The sequence below is a fragment of the Lonchura striata genome, chromosome 1 (assembly GCF_046129695.1).
Source record: "Lonchura striata isolate bLonStr1 chromosome 1, bLonStr1.mat, whole genome shotgun sequence".
Lineage (NCBI taxonomy): Eukaryota > Metazoa > Chordata > Aves > Passeriformes > Estrildidae > Lonchura > Lonchura striata.
The window spans coordinates 42,391,875-42,414,172 of NC_134603.1; the positions used below are offsets into that span (position 1 = coordinate 42,391,875).

General features: G+C 37.8%; 1 protein-coding gene across 1 annotated transcript in view; it reads right to left on the reverse strand.

The window, feature by feature from the left end:
- Nucleotides 1-22,298, reverse strand: part of SPIDR (scaffold protein involved in DNA repair) — a 193,701-nt gene that overhangs the window by 114,329 nt on the left and 57,074 nt on the right. The window contains exons 7-8 of the mRNA XM_031504029.2: nt 19,285-19,385; nt 6,108-6,327 (exon numbers count right to left, since the gene is read on the reverse strand). Coding sequence (XP_031359889.2) covers nt 6,108-6,327; nt 19,285-19,385 — 321 coding nt within the window. The remainder of the gene's footprint in view (nt 1-6,107; nt 6,328-19,284; nt 19,386-22,298) is intronic.

Consider the following 22,298-nt stretch of genomic DNA (forward strand, 5'->3'; position numbering starts at 1 on the left):
ACTGTAAAAAATATAATCATGTTACTGTGTTTATTAGACACAGCCCACATATGAAATACCAGATAACTTTTGCTTCAGGTGGTTGTGGCAGATCACAGACATGACATAAATGACTTGTTCTCCTCTTGGAATCAAAGCTGTGCAATTCTGCGTTTTTCCAATTATGTCAGCCACCTGTGAAGGAACACCACTATTCATTGACTAGAATACTAAGAAATTGTGTTGTTTTGATTTTCTACATGGGAAGTAAACAAACTCATATAATATTAATTGCTTAATCTCTTCACTTCTAGAGATATCAAATAGCATATACCTGAGCAGTTCTACAGATGAATTTTCTGCCTTTCCATGAAAGGATGCACAAAAGAAAAATACTTTATTTTTTTAAAAGAAAAAAGGAGAAAAATCCTAAAGACTCTCACAAGAAAATACCAAGCAAAACAAGCATTGAAGAAATTATATTAAAAGCTTGCTAGGGACCACTTTCAGTTCATAGAAAGTATGTGTATTTCTGTTCTCAAAAGACAAATCACCTCTTATGAAGTGATTGCACTAGGAAAAGTATATCTTACCAAAAAACCAAAAAAAATTAATTCTTGCAAAAAACCTGCTGCTGTTTCAGCTGCTTCTGAAAGGAACTTCAGTTTTCATGAACTGCATGATCTCCGAAAAGCAATTCCAAGCAGATGATAGTATCTGATCTTTGGCTCCAAGGCCATTCCTATATGTACTTTAGAAATAGTGCCCACACTGGCTTTACAACTCTGAAGTTTTGTAGAATTTTATCTTCTGAGTAAGCCTCATCCCTCTTATCAGGTTCTCTCACCCTGCTATTGTTACATTCTTTCTTTGAAGATGTAAAGGCAGAGCCAACATCTTTCCAATGAGAGGGATCTGACTGGTGATCTCCCCCCTCCCCCTTTTCCATCCATTTGAATATTTATATGTGTATGTATAAGTGTCCAGATTTCATGAGAGGAAAATGTTGAACATTGACCAGTTGGACAAAACTGATCTATCAAGCATTCAAAGAAGCTGCCTCTCTGTGGAGTAACCAGAGAAACTGAACGTATGTAAAAGACTTTTTATACACATCTTTCCTTAATTTGAGAAAATTTAGAAGGCTGTTTTCTTTACAGAGCAGCAGGAGAACATTTCCACATTTCATTAATATGTGAAGCCTAGCTCCTCCTTTCACATGATCTTTCTTGTGACAGGGAGGTACTCTGTAAATGTTCTTAAATGCTTCCCTTGCTTGGTGAGAGCAACAGTGATAAAAAAAATTTAAAAATATTTTCATCAAATGGAAGCCAAATGCTCTTTAATATGAGTCATGCTAGCTTAAAACACCTATTTCATGTTAGCTCCCTGTGTTGCTCCTGTTGTTTCTCACCCAGATGATGTAAGACAGTGTTAGGTAAGACAATGCAAAAATCACAGTAACATACTCATTTATCATAAATGCTGTTGTTGAGTCAACAACACAGCCTACAGCATGCTCAGGATAATTTTAAAGTAGAATACTACCTGAATCCACAAAACCAGACTGTTTTTTGTTCATAAATTTCTTCAGGGCTTACCTGCAACCTCCAGCATTGGCCTACACTAAAAGACTTAAGATACAAGATTTCATCCCTGCACATCAGCTGATCTGTGGCAATGCTTTGCATGAGTTATTCTTCTTGGCAGTAAATAATTCAAAGTCTTTTAAAACTCCTTCACTGAGGAGAGACTGAATTTAGCATTATGCAAACAGAAATGAGAAGTCCACATTAAACACTTTCTCCAAGCGCTGGAACACTCAAAGTTGAGTAATTATGATTCCCCGTGGTTTCACAGGTTAAGAGAAACTGAAGAACAACTTTGAAGTTGCTTGTTGATGTCACAGATTTAAGTGTTTTATGTACTTTCTGTACCAAGTTCCTAAAATAAACTGTCTCAGAGAAGTTGCATGGGGAATAACGGCTATCCGGCCAAGGATCTTGTTTTCTGCAGTGTTTTCAGGCAGTGCAAGACAGAACAGAATGGTTATGTCTCCTTCATACTGCCCCTGCCCCCAGTAATTAGCATCACGTGAACCTCCTGAACTAGAGGTTTCATACCAGACATTCACATTCAATAGGTATGGATCAACCTCTGAGCCTGCCCAAATCAAACGTGATCTGTGGTTTAAACTGCTATTGCCAAGAACTCTATTAATATCACATACTGCTAGTCGTTTTACTTCAGAAATACATGAAAAACATTTCAAAGTTGTTAAATTTACTGGCAAGGGTAAGAATTCTAATCAGCACCGTTTTCTTCAGGTCAGTTTATCTTGAATATTAACTAGTAGGCACATCTATGAGCAGAAGACAGGAGTATCTAAGGCAAACAGTCTATCCTCAAGCCTTGCAGTGTCAGCAATCAAATGAATCCTGGAATCTCTAAAAATACCGACTCTCATTACCTTCTGTTAGGTATAGTAAATTATTTCCATAATATTTACAATGAAACAAACAGGAAAAAAACAGATACGTTGAAGCCATAAAATTACCACCAGTGGAAAAGTGGAAGCCTTTGTTTCCACTCTCTTGTGTCTTTGCAGGCAATCTTTACTTTTTGCTGGATATGTATTGCTGCAAAGTGAATAAAGACTTAGAAATCAATTTAATTAAACTCAGTAATAAACTTTCTTCTTTCCCAAGTGTTAAAAACACTTAATGATTCAGATTTAGTTTGTAAAAAATTATGAGGTGTTCATTTACAGAAGCTGCTCAGGTACTGCAAAGAAAACCAAAGGCAAGCCTACACAGGTAGGGGCAGGCAGGGCCTAGTTCTTTTGCCTGTTTTGTTCCCGGCTGGCCAGACAGAAACCAGCTCCAGCCCAAAACACACAATCATTTTCATGTGATGTGTCCAAGCTAATAGGCCTTATTTAGATACAGCACTGCAATAATACTTCCACATAGCCACAAGATCAGAGCAGGCTCCTGTCATATGTCTCAGCGGCCAGGCAGTGGTGAGCTCTGTCCTGCACCACACACGCTGCTTTGAAAGCTTTTATCACTTTATGTGGGTTGCTTTCCCTAAAGCAAGTGACAATTCTCACATCAAATCCCTTGCTTTCAAGATTGTAAATATGTACCTTAAGACATTGGACCCAAAGAAATTAATATCTAGTTACAAAGAAATCTGGGTTCAGTCCTGCTAATGCTTGCCCTGAGACAAAGCTCCTTTGAAATCCAGTGTGACTGTTCTCATGAGCAATGTCCAGTGGTAAGTTTCTTAGAACCAGCCCCCATCAATATTTTACTTTTGAAATTAAATTGCTTATACTGCAGTGCTGAAGTTTCATGGGATTCTGTATGCAAACAAATACCAACAAGCATATCAGTACTTCTCTAAATACTGCTTCCTAAAGTACTTAATGCAAGTCTACTGCTGGAGATGTTTCACATACCAAGTTATACACTGAGTTCACAGCACATACAAGTACAGTTACAAAAGCAAAGTCTAATTTTACAAAGGCTCCAAAGCGATGTGTTCAGTTTTTGACATGAATAATCACCTCCAGGAGCCAGCAGCCTGTGTGTCTACATCTTACTTGGTCGTTTGGTCAGAGAGCAAAAAGCAAAGTTAGAATGTAATTCTGGGGTTTTATTTTAAAGGTAACAGGAAATTTTGCTCTCAGGACACTACAGCACCAGAAGCAGGCCACTTACAAAACACCCCATCTCATCCCATTCTATCCTACCATACAACTGTCTCAAAATACAGGACAACAAGGTGCAGTGTATTATGTAACCCAAAACCACCCAGGTAGTTCAATGATTGCCTCTCCTTGCATCTACTTTTTTATTTTGGTCCCTTTTGCTTCTGACTGATATTAATAAGATACATAAGATGTTAATAAGATACATAAATATGCTTATTTCACCATGTCAGGATTAGATTTAGTTAATTTGTTTTTTCACTAGTCACACATTTGAATTGACAGACAAGTGTTTGAACAGAAATGGCATTTGTTTTTAACAGAAGTACAAATTCAATGCAGAATAACACGAACTACATTTCAGCATTCAAAGCTCTCAAGTAGGAGTTTAAGAGAATAGAAGCTTGGAACTGTGATAGAGGAAACTTCCACTAAGTATCCAAGTCCAATTTCCAATTAATGTAAACTAAAAGTGCCAAATTATAATCTAAAACAAATACATCCCTCATTCTCTCCCCTCCCTGCCTCCAGTAGTTTAACAGTATCCAGCCCAATTTTTTCTGAAGTTGGTTGAGTAAACAAAGAGACAACTGACATTAAGATAATTTCAAAAAGATAGAAAATAGGACTAGAGATGAGGTATAATGCAGTTTTGTTACAATTAACTGATGTATTTATGAAGTGCCTTGAGAGACATATAGGTAAGGAAAGCAGCTGTGACAATGCAGATGTATCCTCTGTCCAAACATTATGGTTTCATGAAATAACCTTTTTCCTACATGAAAAGCACATCCTACTAAGTATACATATTTTTTAAAAAAAGCAAATAAAAGGCAGAATTTCTAGGAAGACAGATAGCTAGCTATGAAGCTTCCTAAAGAAGTCTCAGTTTACATCCATATAGGAATGAGCTTTGTGTCCAGAACATCTTAAAATTTAAACAAATGAGAAGACTACACTAGTACAGTTGCAGATGTCTGTAGTCTGGAAAGGATCATACTAGTGCAGATTTACATCTTCCCAGAGCAGACATGAAACAAGCTGCAACAGTCCGAGACTTACACATGCTAAGCATTCTACAGTAACAGGTCAGGAGAAGAAAAAAGGAGGAAACAAAGAGAAAAGTTGAATCACACCCTACTTAAAAGTTTTTCTGGTACAAAAATCTTCACGTAGGTTAAGGTCTACACAGAAGGATACAGCTGCATAAATGCAAAAGCTTGTGGTTTAAAAACGATAGAGGAAACCTGAAAAGAAAAACGGAACTAAGTTTGTAGGAGAGAGAAACAAGAAGAAAACAGGAAAACAAAACCAAATGTAATGTAAGAAAAAAAGCTTGCAATGGAAAAGATAAATGAGAACAAAAAAAGGCAGTGAATCAGAATCATATCAGACTAGGACTTAATATTGAACTTCATTTCCCCTTTGCTACCAATCTATTTACATCTAAACTATCAATAGTTGTATCTGGAGCCATAATAAATCGCAAATAAAATATCTTCCCTTAGTTTTTGAATTGCATCCAAAAAGAGTTGAAAACATTTCAGAAGCAAAAGATTACAAATTGGGGAACTCAGAAAAGATTTGCAGCTATCAATGAAGATAAAAACCAGATACAGACCTTTGCAAAACAGGAAAAAGTATTTTGCAAAAAGGATATGGTCAAACATGAGAGGCAGCTGGAGGCTAAAACTCAGGTAATGAATGCTGAAATACATAAGAAAAGCATTTCCTCTTTTATAATTTGGGTGGAGGGTAGTGAAGAGAGAAGTAATGTTCCCACTTCAAAGTTCCCCTGAATTTTTATGAAGAGGAGTCTTTTGAACCTACAGCCTCTCTACCAAGCAGCTGCTTTACTAGAAATCTCATTATTTTTTGCTATCCCTTAAAGTTCAGGTAAATAATCCAATCCAGAAAATAATCACAAGCATAGACCAAACATTTTGAAGAATTCCAGAAAGGGTTGCGCTGAAGAGGAGCTCAGGGAACTGAAGACTGAATGCTATACACTTAATAGAGACTTTTCCACTGAAATATTATACCCGTGCTCCCAACAACAGATGAGCATTCCTGAACTACTTTGCTTACCAGAAAGTATGCACTTTATTGGCCTTATCATTGATAAGACATTGCTCAGGCCTTCCTAGTGCTCTAAACATGAAAATATTAAGTGAAAACACAACTGAAGCCCTGAGCAACACTAGAGGCATCATGATACACATTTAGTTGTTATCTGAGCTGTCTTGAAGGTATCTGTCAAAGTCTCTCAAGCTGCCAAAGACAGATGACCACAAGAATGCCCTGTTCTCCCGTTACCCCCCAAGGTTTTTCCTACAGTAGTGCAGCCAGCACTCTACTGACTCCACTTTGTTCTGCAGTGTTACAGCAAGTGTGGCCCCTTCTCCTTACTCACCATGGGGGATAGATGTGGATGACATCTTGTGGTCTGCTCTTCAGGTGAGCTGCTGTCTCTCTTGTGAAGAGGACTTTGAGTATTGGCTCCTCTGCATTGATGACAGTATCCTCAGGTGAAAGCATAGCAGGAGACTGTTCCAGCTGCTGGCAGATGGCAACTTGTATTGTGCACTCCTCAAATATTTCTAAGATCTTCACAATTAAAACACCAGATTTATCTGTAAAGAAAGTGAAAATGAAAAATAAAAATGCAAAGTCTAGATGAGAAGCAAGAAAGAAGTTTTAGCACTCTAAAGATGTGCATCCCTCTGTGCTCTGCACATCTGTCTGACCCTGATAAATCCACATGAGTAGAATACACAGCCTAATCAAAAGGCCTACATTAAGCTTTTGCAGTAATTTTTTCTTTCTCTATAGATACTATTAATTGTAAAGAAAAAAATCTCACCTGTACTTCTTCCAAATATCAATGAATTCACAAACTCCCTACAAAAAGCCCTCTCCCACCACTCCTGGACATTCAAATCTTGCAACTCATTGACTTTGTTCAGGCTTTTTTATTAGATACTGCAAAAAATACATTTATTTAAAAACAGAATAATCAAACACTGTGTTAAAAGTGAAGTTGTGTTTGCCTTCCTTGACCTTTCTCAAAGCAGCAGCTGTCAGGAACCAAATTAGAACACAAAGCATCTAAAAGTTGATGATTCACATTGAGGGACAAATGTGGAGAAAGAAGGAGTAAGATGCACTGTCTAAAAATAATTATTGCAAAACTGATCATCCATTTTATCAGTAGACAGTCAGGGTAGTCAGAAGGCTCTGTTTTAAAGCAACATCAACAGATACAAGCATCTACACAGACTGATTCTTAGCACTTTTGTCTCTGCTGAAGAAGAAACAACTTTGCACTGAAATGAAATTACCCCTGGGTCCCTTTGCAACCTGCACAGGACAGCAGCTACTCAGCCAGACCTTGGTCTGAGCTGTAAGATTATTTAAGATTTATTCTCATTCTCACCTAGCCTTACTCAGATCTGCACTCCGGTCACTGAGGAGAGAATTGTTGTTACCTTGCCGAATGCTACAAGCATTTAGTGGGGCAGAAAAAGGTTGCAGGGGACAAGGGCAGCAGAGCCCCAGTTCTACCCTTTTTGATTTGCAAATTGGATGGGGAAAAACACAACATCCCAAGAAAAACAGCTGATATAAATTATTGTCTTCCCACAGCAAAGAAGAAACGGGAGGAACAGTGAATGTGATACTGGAACTTAGCAGCAGAGCTGTACTAGTTATTTGTTTGTTTATTTTAAGGCTCATTTCACAACTGTGAATGTTTTTCCTCTGGAAAATAAATCAAAATATTTTAGTTTGAGTTTATGAGAAACTTCAAAAAAAATTAACCCAACCCTCAAGAAACCCAAACCGAAGAAACTGGGCCCTAAAATCTTTGAAATTTATTAAATAAAGTTGAATTATACAAAAATAAAATAAAAAATTCTGTTCCTATTTTTATTAAATTTCATACTGAAACTGAAATAAAGCAGTTTGGAAATATAAAACTAAATTGTTCTCAAAACCACTTTCATGTGAACCCATTTTTCATCACATGCAACATGCTTCTGCAAAGCATTCTGCTTCCCCTGAACTGGTATTTTCCAGCTCTATAAAGGGTTCCACCAGACAGTCTGACACAAGATGTACATAAGCCACTTCTGTCCAAGCCATTACAGCCTGACCTCCTCTTCCAGATCTGAGAAGTAGGAGAATGAACCCTTTATGCCAAGTCCTTTGAAACTGACTGATGAAGAGAGATGGTTGTCCCTGCTGCTGCTCCTCACTGCTGTCACCTTCTCAGAGAAAGCTGTGACGTCACAGTGCCACTGTAGATACTCACTACACTGTGAAAATGTTTGCTTATGTGAAAATTCTGACAAGGGTGAGCACTGACTAGTTTTCTGTGCCTGAAGGGAAGGGCTTAGAATATTCACACTTGAATTCTGTTTTGCTTGACTAGCTGCAGTTGTGGTCCTATGTCAACCCCAAGTCATTTGGCACGCATAAACAAATTCTGCTAACCACAAAAATTCTCATCTTTTAAACTAACTAAGCATTTACCTCTTCCCTCTGGACTTACAGAACAATTTGCATTTACATCCACTTTAAAAATCAAGTAACAAAAAAATCAGTCTCAATTTTCAAATGCACCAACAGTTTATTAAAAAAAAAAAAGTATTAAGACAGCTTGTGAGAGGGACTGCTCATCACTTCTGAACCAAGCATTTCTTATGTGCAGAATTTTATGACAATTCTTACTGGTCAGCAACTTGTATGTTACTCATCTGGTACAGCAGGTTGAAGACAATGAAAGACAGCCTAATAACATTTTTCTTTTAAATACCTCTGACATTAAAACAGTTAAAAACACTAGGTAAATCAAGAACTAGATCTGTATGAAAGTTTCTAAAAGAAACTGGAGTAAAAAATATTCTACCAAAACACCAGAGTCTCTTGCAAGCCTAAAGCTGGTGGAAACACTGGGAACTGATTCTAAATGAAGCAGAATGCTTCTAAACTAAAAGCATCTCAATTTCAACCAGTAGCCAAGTCTCACACTTGGCACACATGCACATTCTACAGAACCACAGTCTATTTGTTTATTTAGATGCACAGAGATAGTTTAGTTTAATTGCTCTGAAATTATTATTACTGCTGATGATACTGTTCTCTTGAACAACATGGAAAAGCACTTTGGATTGCTGGCACATGATGAAACACCAAAGTTCAGAATATAGCTTCGGTTTTAGTACATTTGGCTCTTGTACTGTTATGTCAATCAAAAATAAATCAAACATATGTGGCTGCACACTGAAGGGCAAATTTGTGGGTGAGGAGACAGGCTGGATCACTGCAAATTCTATGGTTTCCAGAGTTTACTTGTTTGTTCATCCATGTGAAAAGCTCACTTTAGGGTTTTGCATTGTTCTCCTTCACCCTCAGATAACTTACATAAATTCCCACTTGCTTGCTGAAGTTATCATTCACTTACTTCCACTTGCAAAGCAGAATTAAAGCTCAAGAAATTAAAAAATAGAGATGTGCATGTTTCATGGCAATACCTAGTAATCTTAAATAAACTGTGTGCATTTTAAAAGGCACTATCAATAACTGTGCTGCAATTGCGCCCATTCCTACACTGCAAATTTCTTCATTTTTCATTCTGCTGCCCAGAATACTCATGGATTTCTTCAGGCTTAGTTTCTAGGAGAATTAATGAGCTAATTCACCTAACTGCAAAGCCACTTCAGGATAGTTTACTTACTTCCAGGTAACCTTTATTCTCCCACTGAAAGACAAGTACACGTGCACACTCACCAAGAGTGAGCATACAGCTGCCTGGATGCATATAGAAATCTTCTATGAAGCAGCAATCAGCAATTTGAGGACTACTTAACAAAGTTCTTATAGATTCATAGTTAGGATTACCTAACACTAAATCATACAACAAATGTTCCATGAAATGAGAGGCTTGGTGCTGTGGGGAGCCCGTTCTAGTGATCGACCATGCTTTCAGTGCAGGACCTTCTCCAAATATTCACTCTGGTTCCAGAGGCCTCTGCAAAGTGAAATGCTTGGGGGAGATAAAGATGGAAACCCAGATCAGCCTGACCTGTGTGAGACACAGGTGCATTTCCCAGCAAAACACTGGGTGCTCTGAGCTCCGGTGACAGAGTGCTGCTGCAGCTTACTGGTCCAGGAACACAGCCTAACATGGACAGCTGCCCCTTCCAGCATCTCTCCATAGCCTTCACAGAGTCAGCTGGAAAGTCAGAGAAAACATCCACTGACACAGGATGAAGGATCACTTGAAATATCTGGCCCCATGAGTAAAAACAGAGAGTTTATTCATCCCAGGGACATGAAGTGTAATTCAATCATTGATACACAAGGCTTAAGGTGCCACAAAGAAAGCCAGAAAGGCACTGATAAATCTGGCTGAGTATGAATTTTGCAGAGTATTTGAGATGTACAACATGTGCCCTCTAAAGAACACTATCTGAAAGGAGGGGATGAGCTACCAAGGCCTGCAATGCTCCCTCACTTCTCACAGAATTCTCCATAAGAAGAGAAATCTTCACAAAGACAGGCAGTAACATGCTGGCTACTACTGAATCAACATATTGGTCACAGAAAGGACAGTGTACAAGAAAAATCAGGTATCAAGAGCTAGATTAGTTAGATCACCCTTTGCAGAACACCACTGTAATAAATGCCACCCTCTGAAAAGCAACAGACAGAAACCATTGCTAGATGGACTATGATCAAACAGATTAGTTCCTTCACATTTTGCAAGTGGTCCAGAAGGAGTGAAATCCATTAGATAGACTGAATGGTGGGAGGAATGATCCATTTAAGCAGGGAAGCATCTTTGGTGAAGCTTTGCTGTATTGGTAATAATGTCCCTCATCTCCCAGACAAGAAACAAGAAGCTCTGACAAAGCTTCAAGAAATCCTGATAATCCTGATCCAAACCTGGGCAAATGGAACATCAACCTCTCACTGCTACTATTAGCGGAACCTTTGAAATCACAGGGAAAGGTCTTTTTGGCAACAGCAGTAATGCAGCAAACCTGGCAATGACCTTGGGCATAATTTCCAAAAAAGACTGATGATCCATAATTGTGTGATCAAAACAGGTCTATATTGAATGCATGGGTTCAGAAAAACAACCAGTAACTTTTTGGTAGGGCAAAAACTTATTTAGAACTACTACAAACATAGACAGTAATTCTGGTTTAGAAAGTCCCAGAGATCTGTGGGAGGTATCTGGGAGAACATTTTTGGAAAATACCATCGAGTGTTAGCCCTGTTATCATTTTTTCTAGGGATTTTTGTAGCTCTTGTCACTGCCAGAAACAGGATCCTAAGCTAGAGGCACTTTGGTTTAACCACCTAAGAGATCTGCTCTGACATACACAGCTAATTATTTAATTCCAGGTGTCCTCTGGGTTGTTGGTTTCTCACTCCAATTTGCAACCCAGACATGAAGTAGCTCAAAGATAATTCCAGTGCCTGGGAGATGAACAAACAAATTTCACACTGAATGCATCAGTTTCCTGGGGTACTTATTTTCATTTTTGTTTATTACTTTAGTACACAGGGTGATGCTGCCCTTCAGTCATATACCATACCATACACCATGACATCAAAATATATTTTGATGCAGTACTCTGCAGATGTCCTGCATTTACTCTGAATTCCAGAAGGGTTAAAAAGAAACAAAAAGAAGGAAGAAAAAAGAGGTGGGGGAAGAGCAAAATAAAGCTCCCCATTCCTTTGGAGATCACAGACCCTGAGGTCTTGAGCCCTTTGAAGACTTCAAATGACTCTACAGTCTCTGGCAGACTGAATGCCCTTAATCTCCAGACCTAACTCAGTGGCTTCACAGCAGACATGTATATTTAAGTCACATCAACACTGAATATACATGGTCACAGATGATGCATTGGCCATGCCAAGGGCAGCCTAGGAGCAAGGCTAAGAAGAAAGCCAGCCTGCTTTGATTCTCAACAACCAAAAAGCAGTTTGGAGACAAGAAAAGAAAAAAACCATTGAGGAGCACAATTTAAAAAAAACAAATGTTCAGACATTCTGGCTTCAGTGCCTGAAATACAACTCTAAAGTTTGTTTTAATAACTCTGTAACTACCAATAAGGAAGACAAATGAGGAGGAAAATATAGAAATTATAATCTCTTGGGAACCACATATTTTATGTTTCTCTAGTGACACAGTGACAGGAAGCTGAACACACTGCAAGGAGAGACCCATGGCGCTTAATGTATGGAAATGCATCAAATGTCAATATCAGTAAGACCACATAGAGTTTCACCTCACTCCACTGAATTTTGCTAAAATGCTACTGTTCAAGTGTTCCCAAAGAGCACCTGCAGCCTTAAATGGAAAGTTCTCAAAGGGAACGAACTTTCTTTAGAGCTGGTCAATAAAACTCCAGCAGCAGGGCAATCTCTACAAGACTTACAGTGTGAGAGTGTTTCAGGACAGCAAGCTGAATTCTGCATGGTTTGAATGTGTCAGCTGGAATAACCAGTGCACCTCCCTGCAGATGAGACCAGGAGAAGTAATGTAACTCCACCACATCAACAAGAGCAAAACAAAACCAAGTTTAATCTCTGGCAGCAGGTACTCCCAAATTTTTCAATTTTCCATTCTTCCTGAAAATGTAAAAATCTTGCCATGTTGTAAGAACACATTTCACCCACAGGGTTGAAGGATGTGATGTGCCCATCTGAATATAACTGAATGTAATAATCACATAACACAAGGCAGAAATAAGTTCATAAAGGCCACAGTGGCAATACAGAAAACAGGGAACTACAACAGCATAGAACACATCTTAGAAACACAAAAGAAAATGGAAGCTTAGAAACATACCAAGCAGTGAATGACCCTGCTCCACTGAGCACTGCAGAAAAAACCCCAACTTATATCCAAGTATAAAGAAGAATTGATTGGAAATTATTACTATTGTGATAATAAAAAGTCTATAGTAATAAAGACCATATTCATACCTACAAGCATACATGTGAACTATCATGAAAAGCAAGGCTGACAAAATAAAACTCAGCCACAAAACTTACCTCACAAGTCACTTGGAAAAAAGAGACCAAGCAAGCACAACAAGAGGCAGAAAGAAGACTATTTCACCACCTTCCTTTTAAATCAATTAAAAAAATATCCTTATGCAAGTAGAGCTTTCTGAATAAAGCCATGACAAACTCATAAGAAGACACAAGGGAGGAATATGAGCTTGCTTGAAGCCACATTAATATTTGAAGAACTGCTAACAATAACATGCTTTGTGCAAAAATAGTGAAGACAATTTGTTCTTACCAGCTAAACAGTCCAATTCTTTATCTTAGTGATAGCTAAATAATATGGGGAAAGGACAGATACTTTTAAGAAAAACAAATTATCATTACTTTTGCGTAAAGAACTATCAAATAAACAGTATACATGAACCGCAGTTTAGAAGCAAATTTTTGATGTACCTGACATTTCTAAATACCTGGGGGAGAAGTTAAGTTATCCTGTCTCTTAACTGGGAAATTCTTTAGAAATAAGCAGTATGCAAAATACAGGTGCTACACACAAGTCCAATTTCTACTAATGCTACATAAAAGCTTTTATGAAATAAACTTTCCCACTGAAAGTACAAAGAATTGTGTACAATTAAGGTTGGGAATAGTACTCACTGCACAAAGAATGAAAGTCACTCTTTGCCTTTGGTTCAGATGAATAGGTCAAATACAAATTATGGAATTATAAAGGAAACAAAAACAATTCCACTTCATGCCTTGTTTAATAAAGCAAACTAGCAACACTCTTCCAAATTTGTCTCACTCAGTTATTTTTCAAAGGCATTATTTCATCCCAACATAATTTAACTTCTAATTGTCAAATGTGGTTCCAAAACTGCAGTTAGTAGACACTCTCCTGGGACATCACACACTATCTGCAGTGGAAGAATAGCCAACCACTTTCTGGTTCAAGCCACAAAGTTTTACTTTCATTCTTAAGCATAAAAAGTATAAAATGTCAAATTACAAGCATAAATCAAAACAAAAACATTCTTTTGCTTGGCATCCCATTATTGTTCTTCCTCTTCCCTCCTGTATAACTTGCAGGTGCAGGCATAGCAAACTCAGCAAGCAGGTAGCTACCCAGCAGACCCTTGTAATTCAAAGTCAGTGCTGAAAACCAGGTCTGGGTTTCAAGGTTTTCACAGCCTGTACAAAACCATCTGGTTGCTATTCTGGTCTCTACATGTTATTATTCTTCCTGGGCTGGTAACTTCTGAAGCCATTCAAGAAGATTTTTCTCAGAAACACACCAAGTCTCTCATAGGCATGATGGCTTCTTGCCATATTTATATAAATTTTTAAAAGTCTGCTGAATTTGGCTGTGCTTTAAAACACTACAAATTCTTTATAAGAACATATGTAAGCTACTTAAAGAGATTATGCATGTCATTATTGTTTCTCATAGGAAAACAAAAACAACACAAAGAATACTTGTTTGAAGAAGACAAGTTTATATTTAATTTTTTCCTTTCAAATGCTGTAACAAATTCAGACAGTTGGCTAGGAAAAAAAAATTGGCCACTTGCCATGTCTCTTATTTATACTATTAACTCTTAAGTAATAAAACAAACTATCAAGAACTAAGAAATAAGCAACAACTAGCAAATCTCAGATTTCTGTCTTTTTAGAAGAATTTTACATAGTAAAGGAAACCCTGTTAAGGGCTACCCATGTTTTTTTCATCATGCAAGTTTCATGGCATTCAAGCTGTTAAAATAATTTCTTCCCATCATCTTAACTAGTCAATGAAACTGGAAGATAGGGAGAGATTGTTTATATCCTCTCCTGTAAGCCTTTCAGCCTTCCTGAAAATGTGTGACATAAAACCTTCTCCTCAGCTCCAGGGCTTCTCCCTCCTCTCCTCATGTATGCATTCCATTTGCTTCATTAAACTGAAAATTTACTGAAGCCCCTTGAAGGTCACTTTTCCCTGAGAGGAAGGAGCATTTTGGAAGGAAAGATCAATGGTTTTGTTTTATTATCAGTTTACTACTCAAATTAGGTCGTAACACAATCATGAATCTTAACCTTGGATCAACAAATACCAAATCTTGCACCAGATTACAAATGCTAGAGAACAAAACGTTTCTGCATTTAAGGTAAAGAACTGTTCTGACGATAGCTGCAAGACAAACAAAACCAATAGAAGGCAGGATGTATAGAAATCAGAATTTCAGAAGTTACAGTAGGAATCTACATGAGTTTGCTTTAAATATTATTAGTGACCCCTCCTATAGACAGGAAGGTTGTCTGAACGTAACTCAGAAAACCACTATTTTTTCTTCCAGCAGATGTTGACAGGAAAAAGGTTTGGGTTTTTGTTGTGAGTTTGGTTTTTTTTTCTCTCTCTCTTTCAGCTGTCCAGATCTCTTCTTTGCCCAAACAGGAAACTTCATGGGGAAGTTGCAGCATTGCATACAAAAAAAAAGCCTGCAAATGTTTTACAAGCCCTGCACAGAGTCCCCTCAAACCATCAGCTTGGCTGATCAGAGACTTGCTGTTACAAGTGGCCTGCACCTCAGACCCTCTTTTACATCTTGTGAAGAACTGAAAATTTTGGATTTGTGGCAGAGCCTGACATTTGCCTCTGTTAGAACTGAACCACAGAAAGCATCCAACCAATGCTGTGTAGCACAGGCAGACTCTGCTATTCCCTCCCTTCAGGCTCTGCCTGGTATGGCTGCTTTGATTTACAGAAGTGGGATTCACCTTGCAGAAACCCATATCCTTAGTGAGTGCCTATCCCACCACAGGGACTGGCTGTAGAATGTGTCTCTGCCCCAAAATTGTCAAAATCTGAGAAAGCACAAAGGTTTCTTCCACCCTGCAGAATGAGTCAGCCAAAGTGAGACCCTGTGCCCTGCATAAACAGCAGAAAGTGCGTGCTCTCTGAAAGGAGGTGCTCTCTTCTGGGCAGTGATTCATCCCAGTGACCAAGAGACAGCCAAACCACAATGGTTACTTACAGAAAGGGGTCAGGGAGGTAAAGAGACAGAATCTTTTTAAAAAAAACAAAGCAAAAAAACTAGGGGGATTTGAGTAGTAAGGACATGGATACAACCTAAAAGTAAGCAACAGTAAAATAAAGGCATAAAGTTCTGCAATATGAAATGTCTAATGGGAGTGACAGCTGGAACTTCTGGAAACATTTTTCCTTAAATCTCATATATAAGGAGGACTTTAAACCAATCTCATTTGAAATTGCTCCCCGCTGCTTTAGCAATGAACTTCTGGTCTGCATGTCTATAGGATATCCAAAATGACGTGACAGCTCTCCCGGCAACTAAGTTACTTCAATCCTCCACATTAATCTTCAGGATTCTTTAGTGACTCAAATGAGTTTGTTATTTGAAAAGCTCTTTCCTCTAATTCTGTGCTGAAGTCAGTAACAGCCCTGGAAACAGTGTGGCTTAGAAATGTTACTGGGCAAAACAGAGGGGAAACAAAATTCAAGAAGATTCTTAAGATTAGTGAGAGAGCCTTAATTTGAACCTAAAGAGATGAAAGCTGAAAGTGGCATGCATTTGCTGTGCTGACACTTCACATTCCCAGCTAGAAGCAAAGAGAAGGTTATCTAGTTACATTACTAAAATTTCATCCATTCCAACTGATGTTCTCTAAACCAAACACCAATTTCATTTTGGTGATACAAAACATTATGGCCATTCTAAGACTACAACTACCAAAACTAAATTTTGCTCTAGATGAAAAAAGTATCTCCAAAATACTATCACAGCTATTTTAATAGTTATTTTATAATCATTATACTTTGGAATAAGGATTGAGAATTGGAAGTGAAATTGAAGCTGTGAAGATGTATTCCTAAATTTATGGCATGTTCAGCATTTTTCAGAAATTGCAGCAAATGCTTGCAGGGTAAATGAAACAGTAGTTTGTCTTAAAGACTTCTTGTACATTTTTTGTTATGATGGAAAAGGCATATCCCAGAAATAGTTCATCTTCTGCCAAAACTAAATAATCTTAAAGACACTCATCAGAATTCTTTAAAGGTACTTAAGAACAGAACAAGGTATTTTTCCCATAGCCTTTTTTTCTCATAAAATGCTAACGAATTCTGACTCATTTTTGGAAAGAAAGAAGAAGAATCAAAGAAAGGAATTCAGCCAGGGGCAGATGTTTAGTATGAAATATTTCAGCCTACAAGTTGGTCAAACAAAATGGTGAGCAGCCAAACACAAGGTTTTGTAATGACACATGTGAAACCAGGACAAAAAGAATATTAGCAATGTTGGAGGTCTGTTACTACAGAGTGCATGTAAGATTTTCATTTTATTAAAAAAGGCAAGTCTATTCAATATCTATTTCTGTTCCATATTTGAGAAGCAGCAAGAGGATGTCCTCACACCACATAAGAATGATGAAGTAACCTCTCATGGTTTTAAGTAAGCATGCCTGTACAATTTTCAGCATAACATTTCTGAAAAGAGCATCTCTGGTTCCCTGATGTCACTAGAGTGTATTCAGATACTGGTAGAATTCCAGAAGACTGAAAGTATGATGCTACTATTCAGGAAGGGCAAACAAAGTGGCTTACAATAACTGGAGATTAACTAGCCTCACATCAGATCTAGGCAAAGTGGCTGGAAAAATAAGTAAGAAATTAAGGTCAGAAATACAACATACTATTCCACATGGGTGGCATTTTGAACACACAGCATCCAAATGACTAAGGGATGCAAGCCCTCTAAAACTCCAGTGAGAAACTGAGACCAATCTTTAGCCAACAGTTTGTGTGCAACTTTAAATCATACAACCTTCTTATGAAAAATCAACCATTTTCACTATGAATATTGCACCCTTTGAGTGGAATGCAAAAAAAATTAAAATCCTGAGAGTTACCTTTGTGAATTGCAGTTAGAGCTTTTTACCAGTGGAGAATTACAACTGAGTAACCGCAGTTCCTGCAGGACTTGCAAGGAAACACTCATACTATTGTTTCACCAGTGACATAAAGAAACTGTGTGAATACCAGAAACTCAAGCAAATCTGTGACTAAAAGAGGACAGGCTTGAGCTATACAGTGATCTGAACTGCATGGTTAGTTGGACTACTTAAGTAAAAGCAGCCACAATACAGCACAAATACTTCTCTCTGTTTAGGCAGAAGAAACAAAAAGAGCAATTGGAGAGTGGGAAACAGCATCTGAGAAAAAAATAGCTGTAGAGGTTACAAAATCATACTGGACAATCAATTCAAGGTGAAGCCCCAGCACCATGCTGTGACCAAAGCCAAACTAGACTCAAACACTTATCACAGGCCTCAAATATTCTGGAGGCTGAGAAGTGAACTGGACCTGACCAATGATTTTAATGAGACTAAACACATAGAATTGCTACGTATTGTATGAAGAACACATAGAATTGCTATTCTTGTTCTTAAGACCCTTTTGAAAAGTTTGAGAGGTACAGTAAAAAGCCATGAAAGTCACTTGAACACTGATAAAAATGCTTTAGAGACCCTTAAAGAGCTCAGTCTGTTTAGTTTATGAACATTGTGAGGCAGTAGAGGTTTAGTCATGCAAGTGCCAGAAAGGGAAAATGTCACATACTAAAGACCTCTTTAAGGGAGAAATAAGAAACAAAAGAGGGAACTAAAGCCAGATAAATTCAGATTTGGATGAAAAAAACCTTTAAAAATTTGGAAGTAGAACTGGGGACAAACTCTTAAGGTAAATAACAGATTCACTTATCCATGTGTTTTCAAATTAAGACCAGAGGACTTTCTGAAAAAGAAATACAAGTTAATATATGCTCAAAAACAAGCAGTTGGCTTAATATAGAATAAATCCTTGACATTTTGTAGACTATAGTCACACACACAGAAGTTGATTAGAAAACTTAACTACTTCTTTGTACCTAAACTCTATGAATCCATTACTTCTCAAGAAATACTACTAGAAGGTAGTGGTATCAGTCATCAGTAACTAATTTGCATTACTCCTACTGTTTCTTTTTAAGTGATGTACACACTATAGACATAGATGCTTCACACTCATTTCATAGTTGTGCACTATTTGTTCACACTTAGTGCCACTCACAATTTCAGCACTTATCCATGAATTTTTATCCATGTTTGATTGTTTTCAAGAAGTGATCACAAAGCAAAAATAACAAGAGGAAAGGTTGATTAGAAAGAAAGAAAAAAAACCTCAAAAAATCTGAACACAAATAAATTAAAACTTGAATTGTCCTACAACCTGCTGAAAACACTATTTTTCCATGTGATTCTGGAAATCAAGGAGCTGAGAGGAATTTAGATGGAGGCTACTTAAAATATATCCTTTACCTTATACATTGAAATGATGACTGAGTTATCAGAAACATTCATATTTACCAGAAATACAATTATTAGCTCAGAAGACCATCACTATAGCAGTAAACCCAAGTCAGAAAAGACCAGCAAATAATATAAACTTCACTTTTACCCCTAAATAGGCCATAGATACATGTAGGTATAATGCTTTCATAGTGGAATTGGGTTATGCTTCTTACCTGTGGGGATTTTATCATCTGAAAGACACTGGTGCCTCCAAAAGCTAATGGCAGATCTTTCCCTGTTCTGGAGCCGGCATAACCTCTCAGCTAGCCCGCCTCTGCAGAGAATAAAGGAATGCTCAGTTTTGCCAAGAAACACTATTTGGTTTGCCAAATGACAAGCCACAGGACAGATGTACGTGTATATATATGTATGTATGCTTTGACGTTTAGAGACAGAATCATACAGTAAAATTATGTTTTGTAGATTAATCCTCCTAATTTTGAGTCTTCCAACAGAGTTACTCCCAACAAAACATACACCTAGAGTCAATACATGCAACAAAACGTTTTCAGTATCTGCATGTTCACAATCTTCATGTTTTCAGTCCTGTCTCCAGAATGTGGAGTGTAAAAAAGGTTCCTAACTTTCCCTTGCACTTATGAACAGATCCTATTAGAAACCAGAGACAGTTGCAAATTCAAAACAAACCAGTGTAACCACTAGTTATAACAGGTTGGATTTTCTTTTCCCTCACAGATTTGTTTGTCTGTTGGCAAGGAGTGATCACAAAAATATTCTTTTACCCATACTTGACCCTATGATTCATTTCACAAGCTGGGTCAAGTGTGCAGTTTCAGTGGTCTGAACACTCTCCAAGATGAAATTAATTTAGCATTCCCAAGGTGAGGAGCAGAGGAGTGGCATCTAGCACAAATACACTTAAGGTAACACTAAAGCAATTCCTACCCTTGGATTCAAAGCCAGAAGACATAATTTCTCACTTTTAAGAACAAGATGTGTGTGTTGGAAGCTGTCTTTGGGCTACTACAAAGAGCTCTGGACTACTGTGGGAGTGTTTGAGCATTTTTCTTTGGCTTCAAAGAAGTTATTTGCATAAAGACCTACTTCAGTCTTTTGTTGCAGTGTAAAGTTTCTCCACAAGTACTATTGAATATATTAATAAAGATTTCTATTAAGGTTAAATGTGTCATTGAGTTAAAACTGGTTTAGGAATCAACAGAGATAGCATACAACTACCTTATGACTGTTTGTGCACATGATGAAAATTTTTTGGCATAGTTAAAAGACAAATAGCTTGGTAAAGCTCACATCATAAATGTGAAACTGGGAAGACACACACCTGTGGAAATTGAGAAGGAGCTAAAAAGGCCAAGCAGGACTTTAGGTAAGTTGTAAAAAAAAAAAAATCTCTCTTCAGTTACCAGTTATTAAGCAATTTAATTTACAGACAAGTCGACACATTATATAAAAAGTAGTTAGCAGTGTCAGCTGAATTTTTAATGAACAACTATATCCTTTGCAAAATAATATTCATCACAAGAATTTTCAGATGCAATGGCTAAACATTTAAGTATTAGATCACAGAATGAACTCCGAACTACAAGAGCCTTATTTAAGCCAAAATGACCTATAGAAGTTTTGCAGTTTACATTGCTACATCTCTATGGCTGATGTCAGGCAGAGAGGAAAGAAACTCAGAGGAAGAAAATCCCCAAAGCCTCAAAACAGAGAACTCAGACTTAACAAGCTATGAACCCATGCTTAACAAGATATGAACCCTGCTATATTAAGGAAAACAAACAAAAATGTTTAGAAAATATTGGGCTCCAGTGAAGTTCCAGGCAAGCTTAACAACCTTGTTTAATCCTGGTTTTAACAAGGACTTTAAGACAGACAACTAATACAGAAGTGTAATGGAAGCTTTGGTTCCAAGAGCAGCATGGTCAAGCACAAAACTTCTTACAGGATAACCTACTCTGCTGATAACACTGTGTTCTTCTACATTTCCCCCCAAACTTGAGCACTGAAGCATTACCACACCACAACACTTGTGGGTAAACAGTTCTACAGACTCCAACAAACTGTCCATCCAGTTTCTCTTCTTACCAGGGAATCATTCTCAGATGCAGATGTAACTCAGCTTGGCTGGGTGGCCTACATGAGCCATGCTGGAATTGGTAGATGCCAGCTCAGCTAGGCTTCAAAATGCAGTAAAAGGCATTTTCAGATTGCTTGTTTAAAAGTCTTACATGCATGGGTCTGCATCTGCACTCCATGGTTGGACTGCAATACACTACACAGTTCGGAGCTCAAATACTTGTTTTGCCGAAAGAAAACTGTTCAACATGAGTGTTCTACTTCATTCCCTCCACAGATGCCAGTCAGAGAAATGTATTTTATTGGTTCAAAGTGTAAGAAAGCCTTAAAGTACCTGCAGAAGAGAGAAGCTATTATTGGCTTAAAGCCTAATTTCCCTCTATTTTCCTGAACAGGGCTGTGGTTGTGTCCAATCAATCAGTTCCTACTCTTCTGCAAGCCCACTACTGTTACATCTATGGCACGAATGCCCTGCAGCATGAAGGAAAGAAAGCAAGTTTCTGATTCCAAGGCTACTGCACACAACAGCAAGAATCATTCCTGTTTCAGGCCTGATATGACTACCAGGAGGGTTCCACTGATGCTCACAATTTCATTACTAATTTCCTGACCATAACTGCATTAGGAGACCAGTTATCACAAAGGTCCAAGAGAAGTAAAACTCTGACTTTCCTTAGTAGCCCTCTATGCTAAGTGCACTGATATTTATTAACCATCATCTTTCCATTCACATTCCAAATGTGGTTAAAAATAGTTTAAACAGAAAACATCATAAAGCAATTTGCATCTGCTTGGTTGCAGAACATAAAATATAACTAGGAATGCATTTATTAGAGGCTCTCAGCTGGTCATCAGAAATGTTGTTTTTATACTGTTTCATAGCTCATGAAATTAGAAAGCACAGTTCAAGGACATGCCATGCACAAAAAGTCTTTGTATGGCCAGAGCAACGGTTGGTACTTTATGGTTTGTTTCTTTCAAAAAGGTAGAAACAAAGGAGGTTAAACACCACTGCAATCCAGGAGGATCAACCCCCTTTTTAGCTCAAACACATAAAACAAAGGAAAAGGTGATTTCTGGTACACAAGGTAACAGATTTGCTGAAAACAGTATTTGAAAACTACTCATT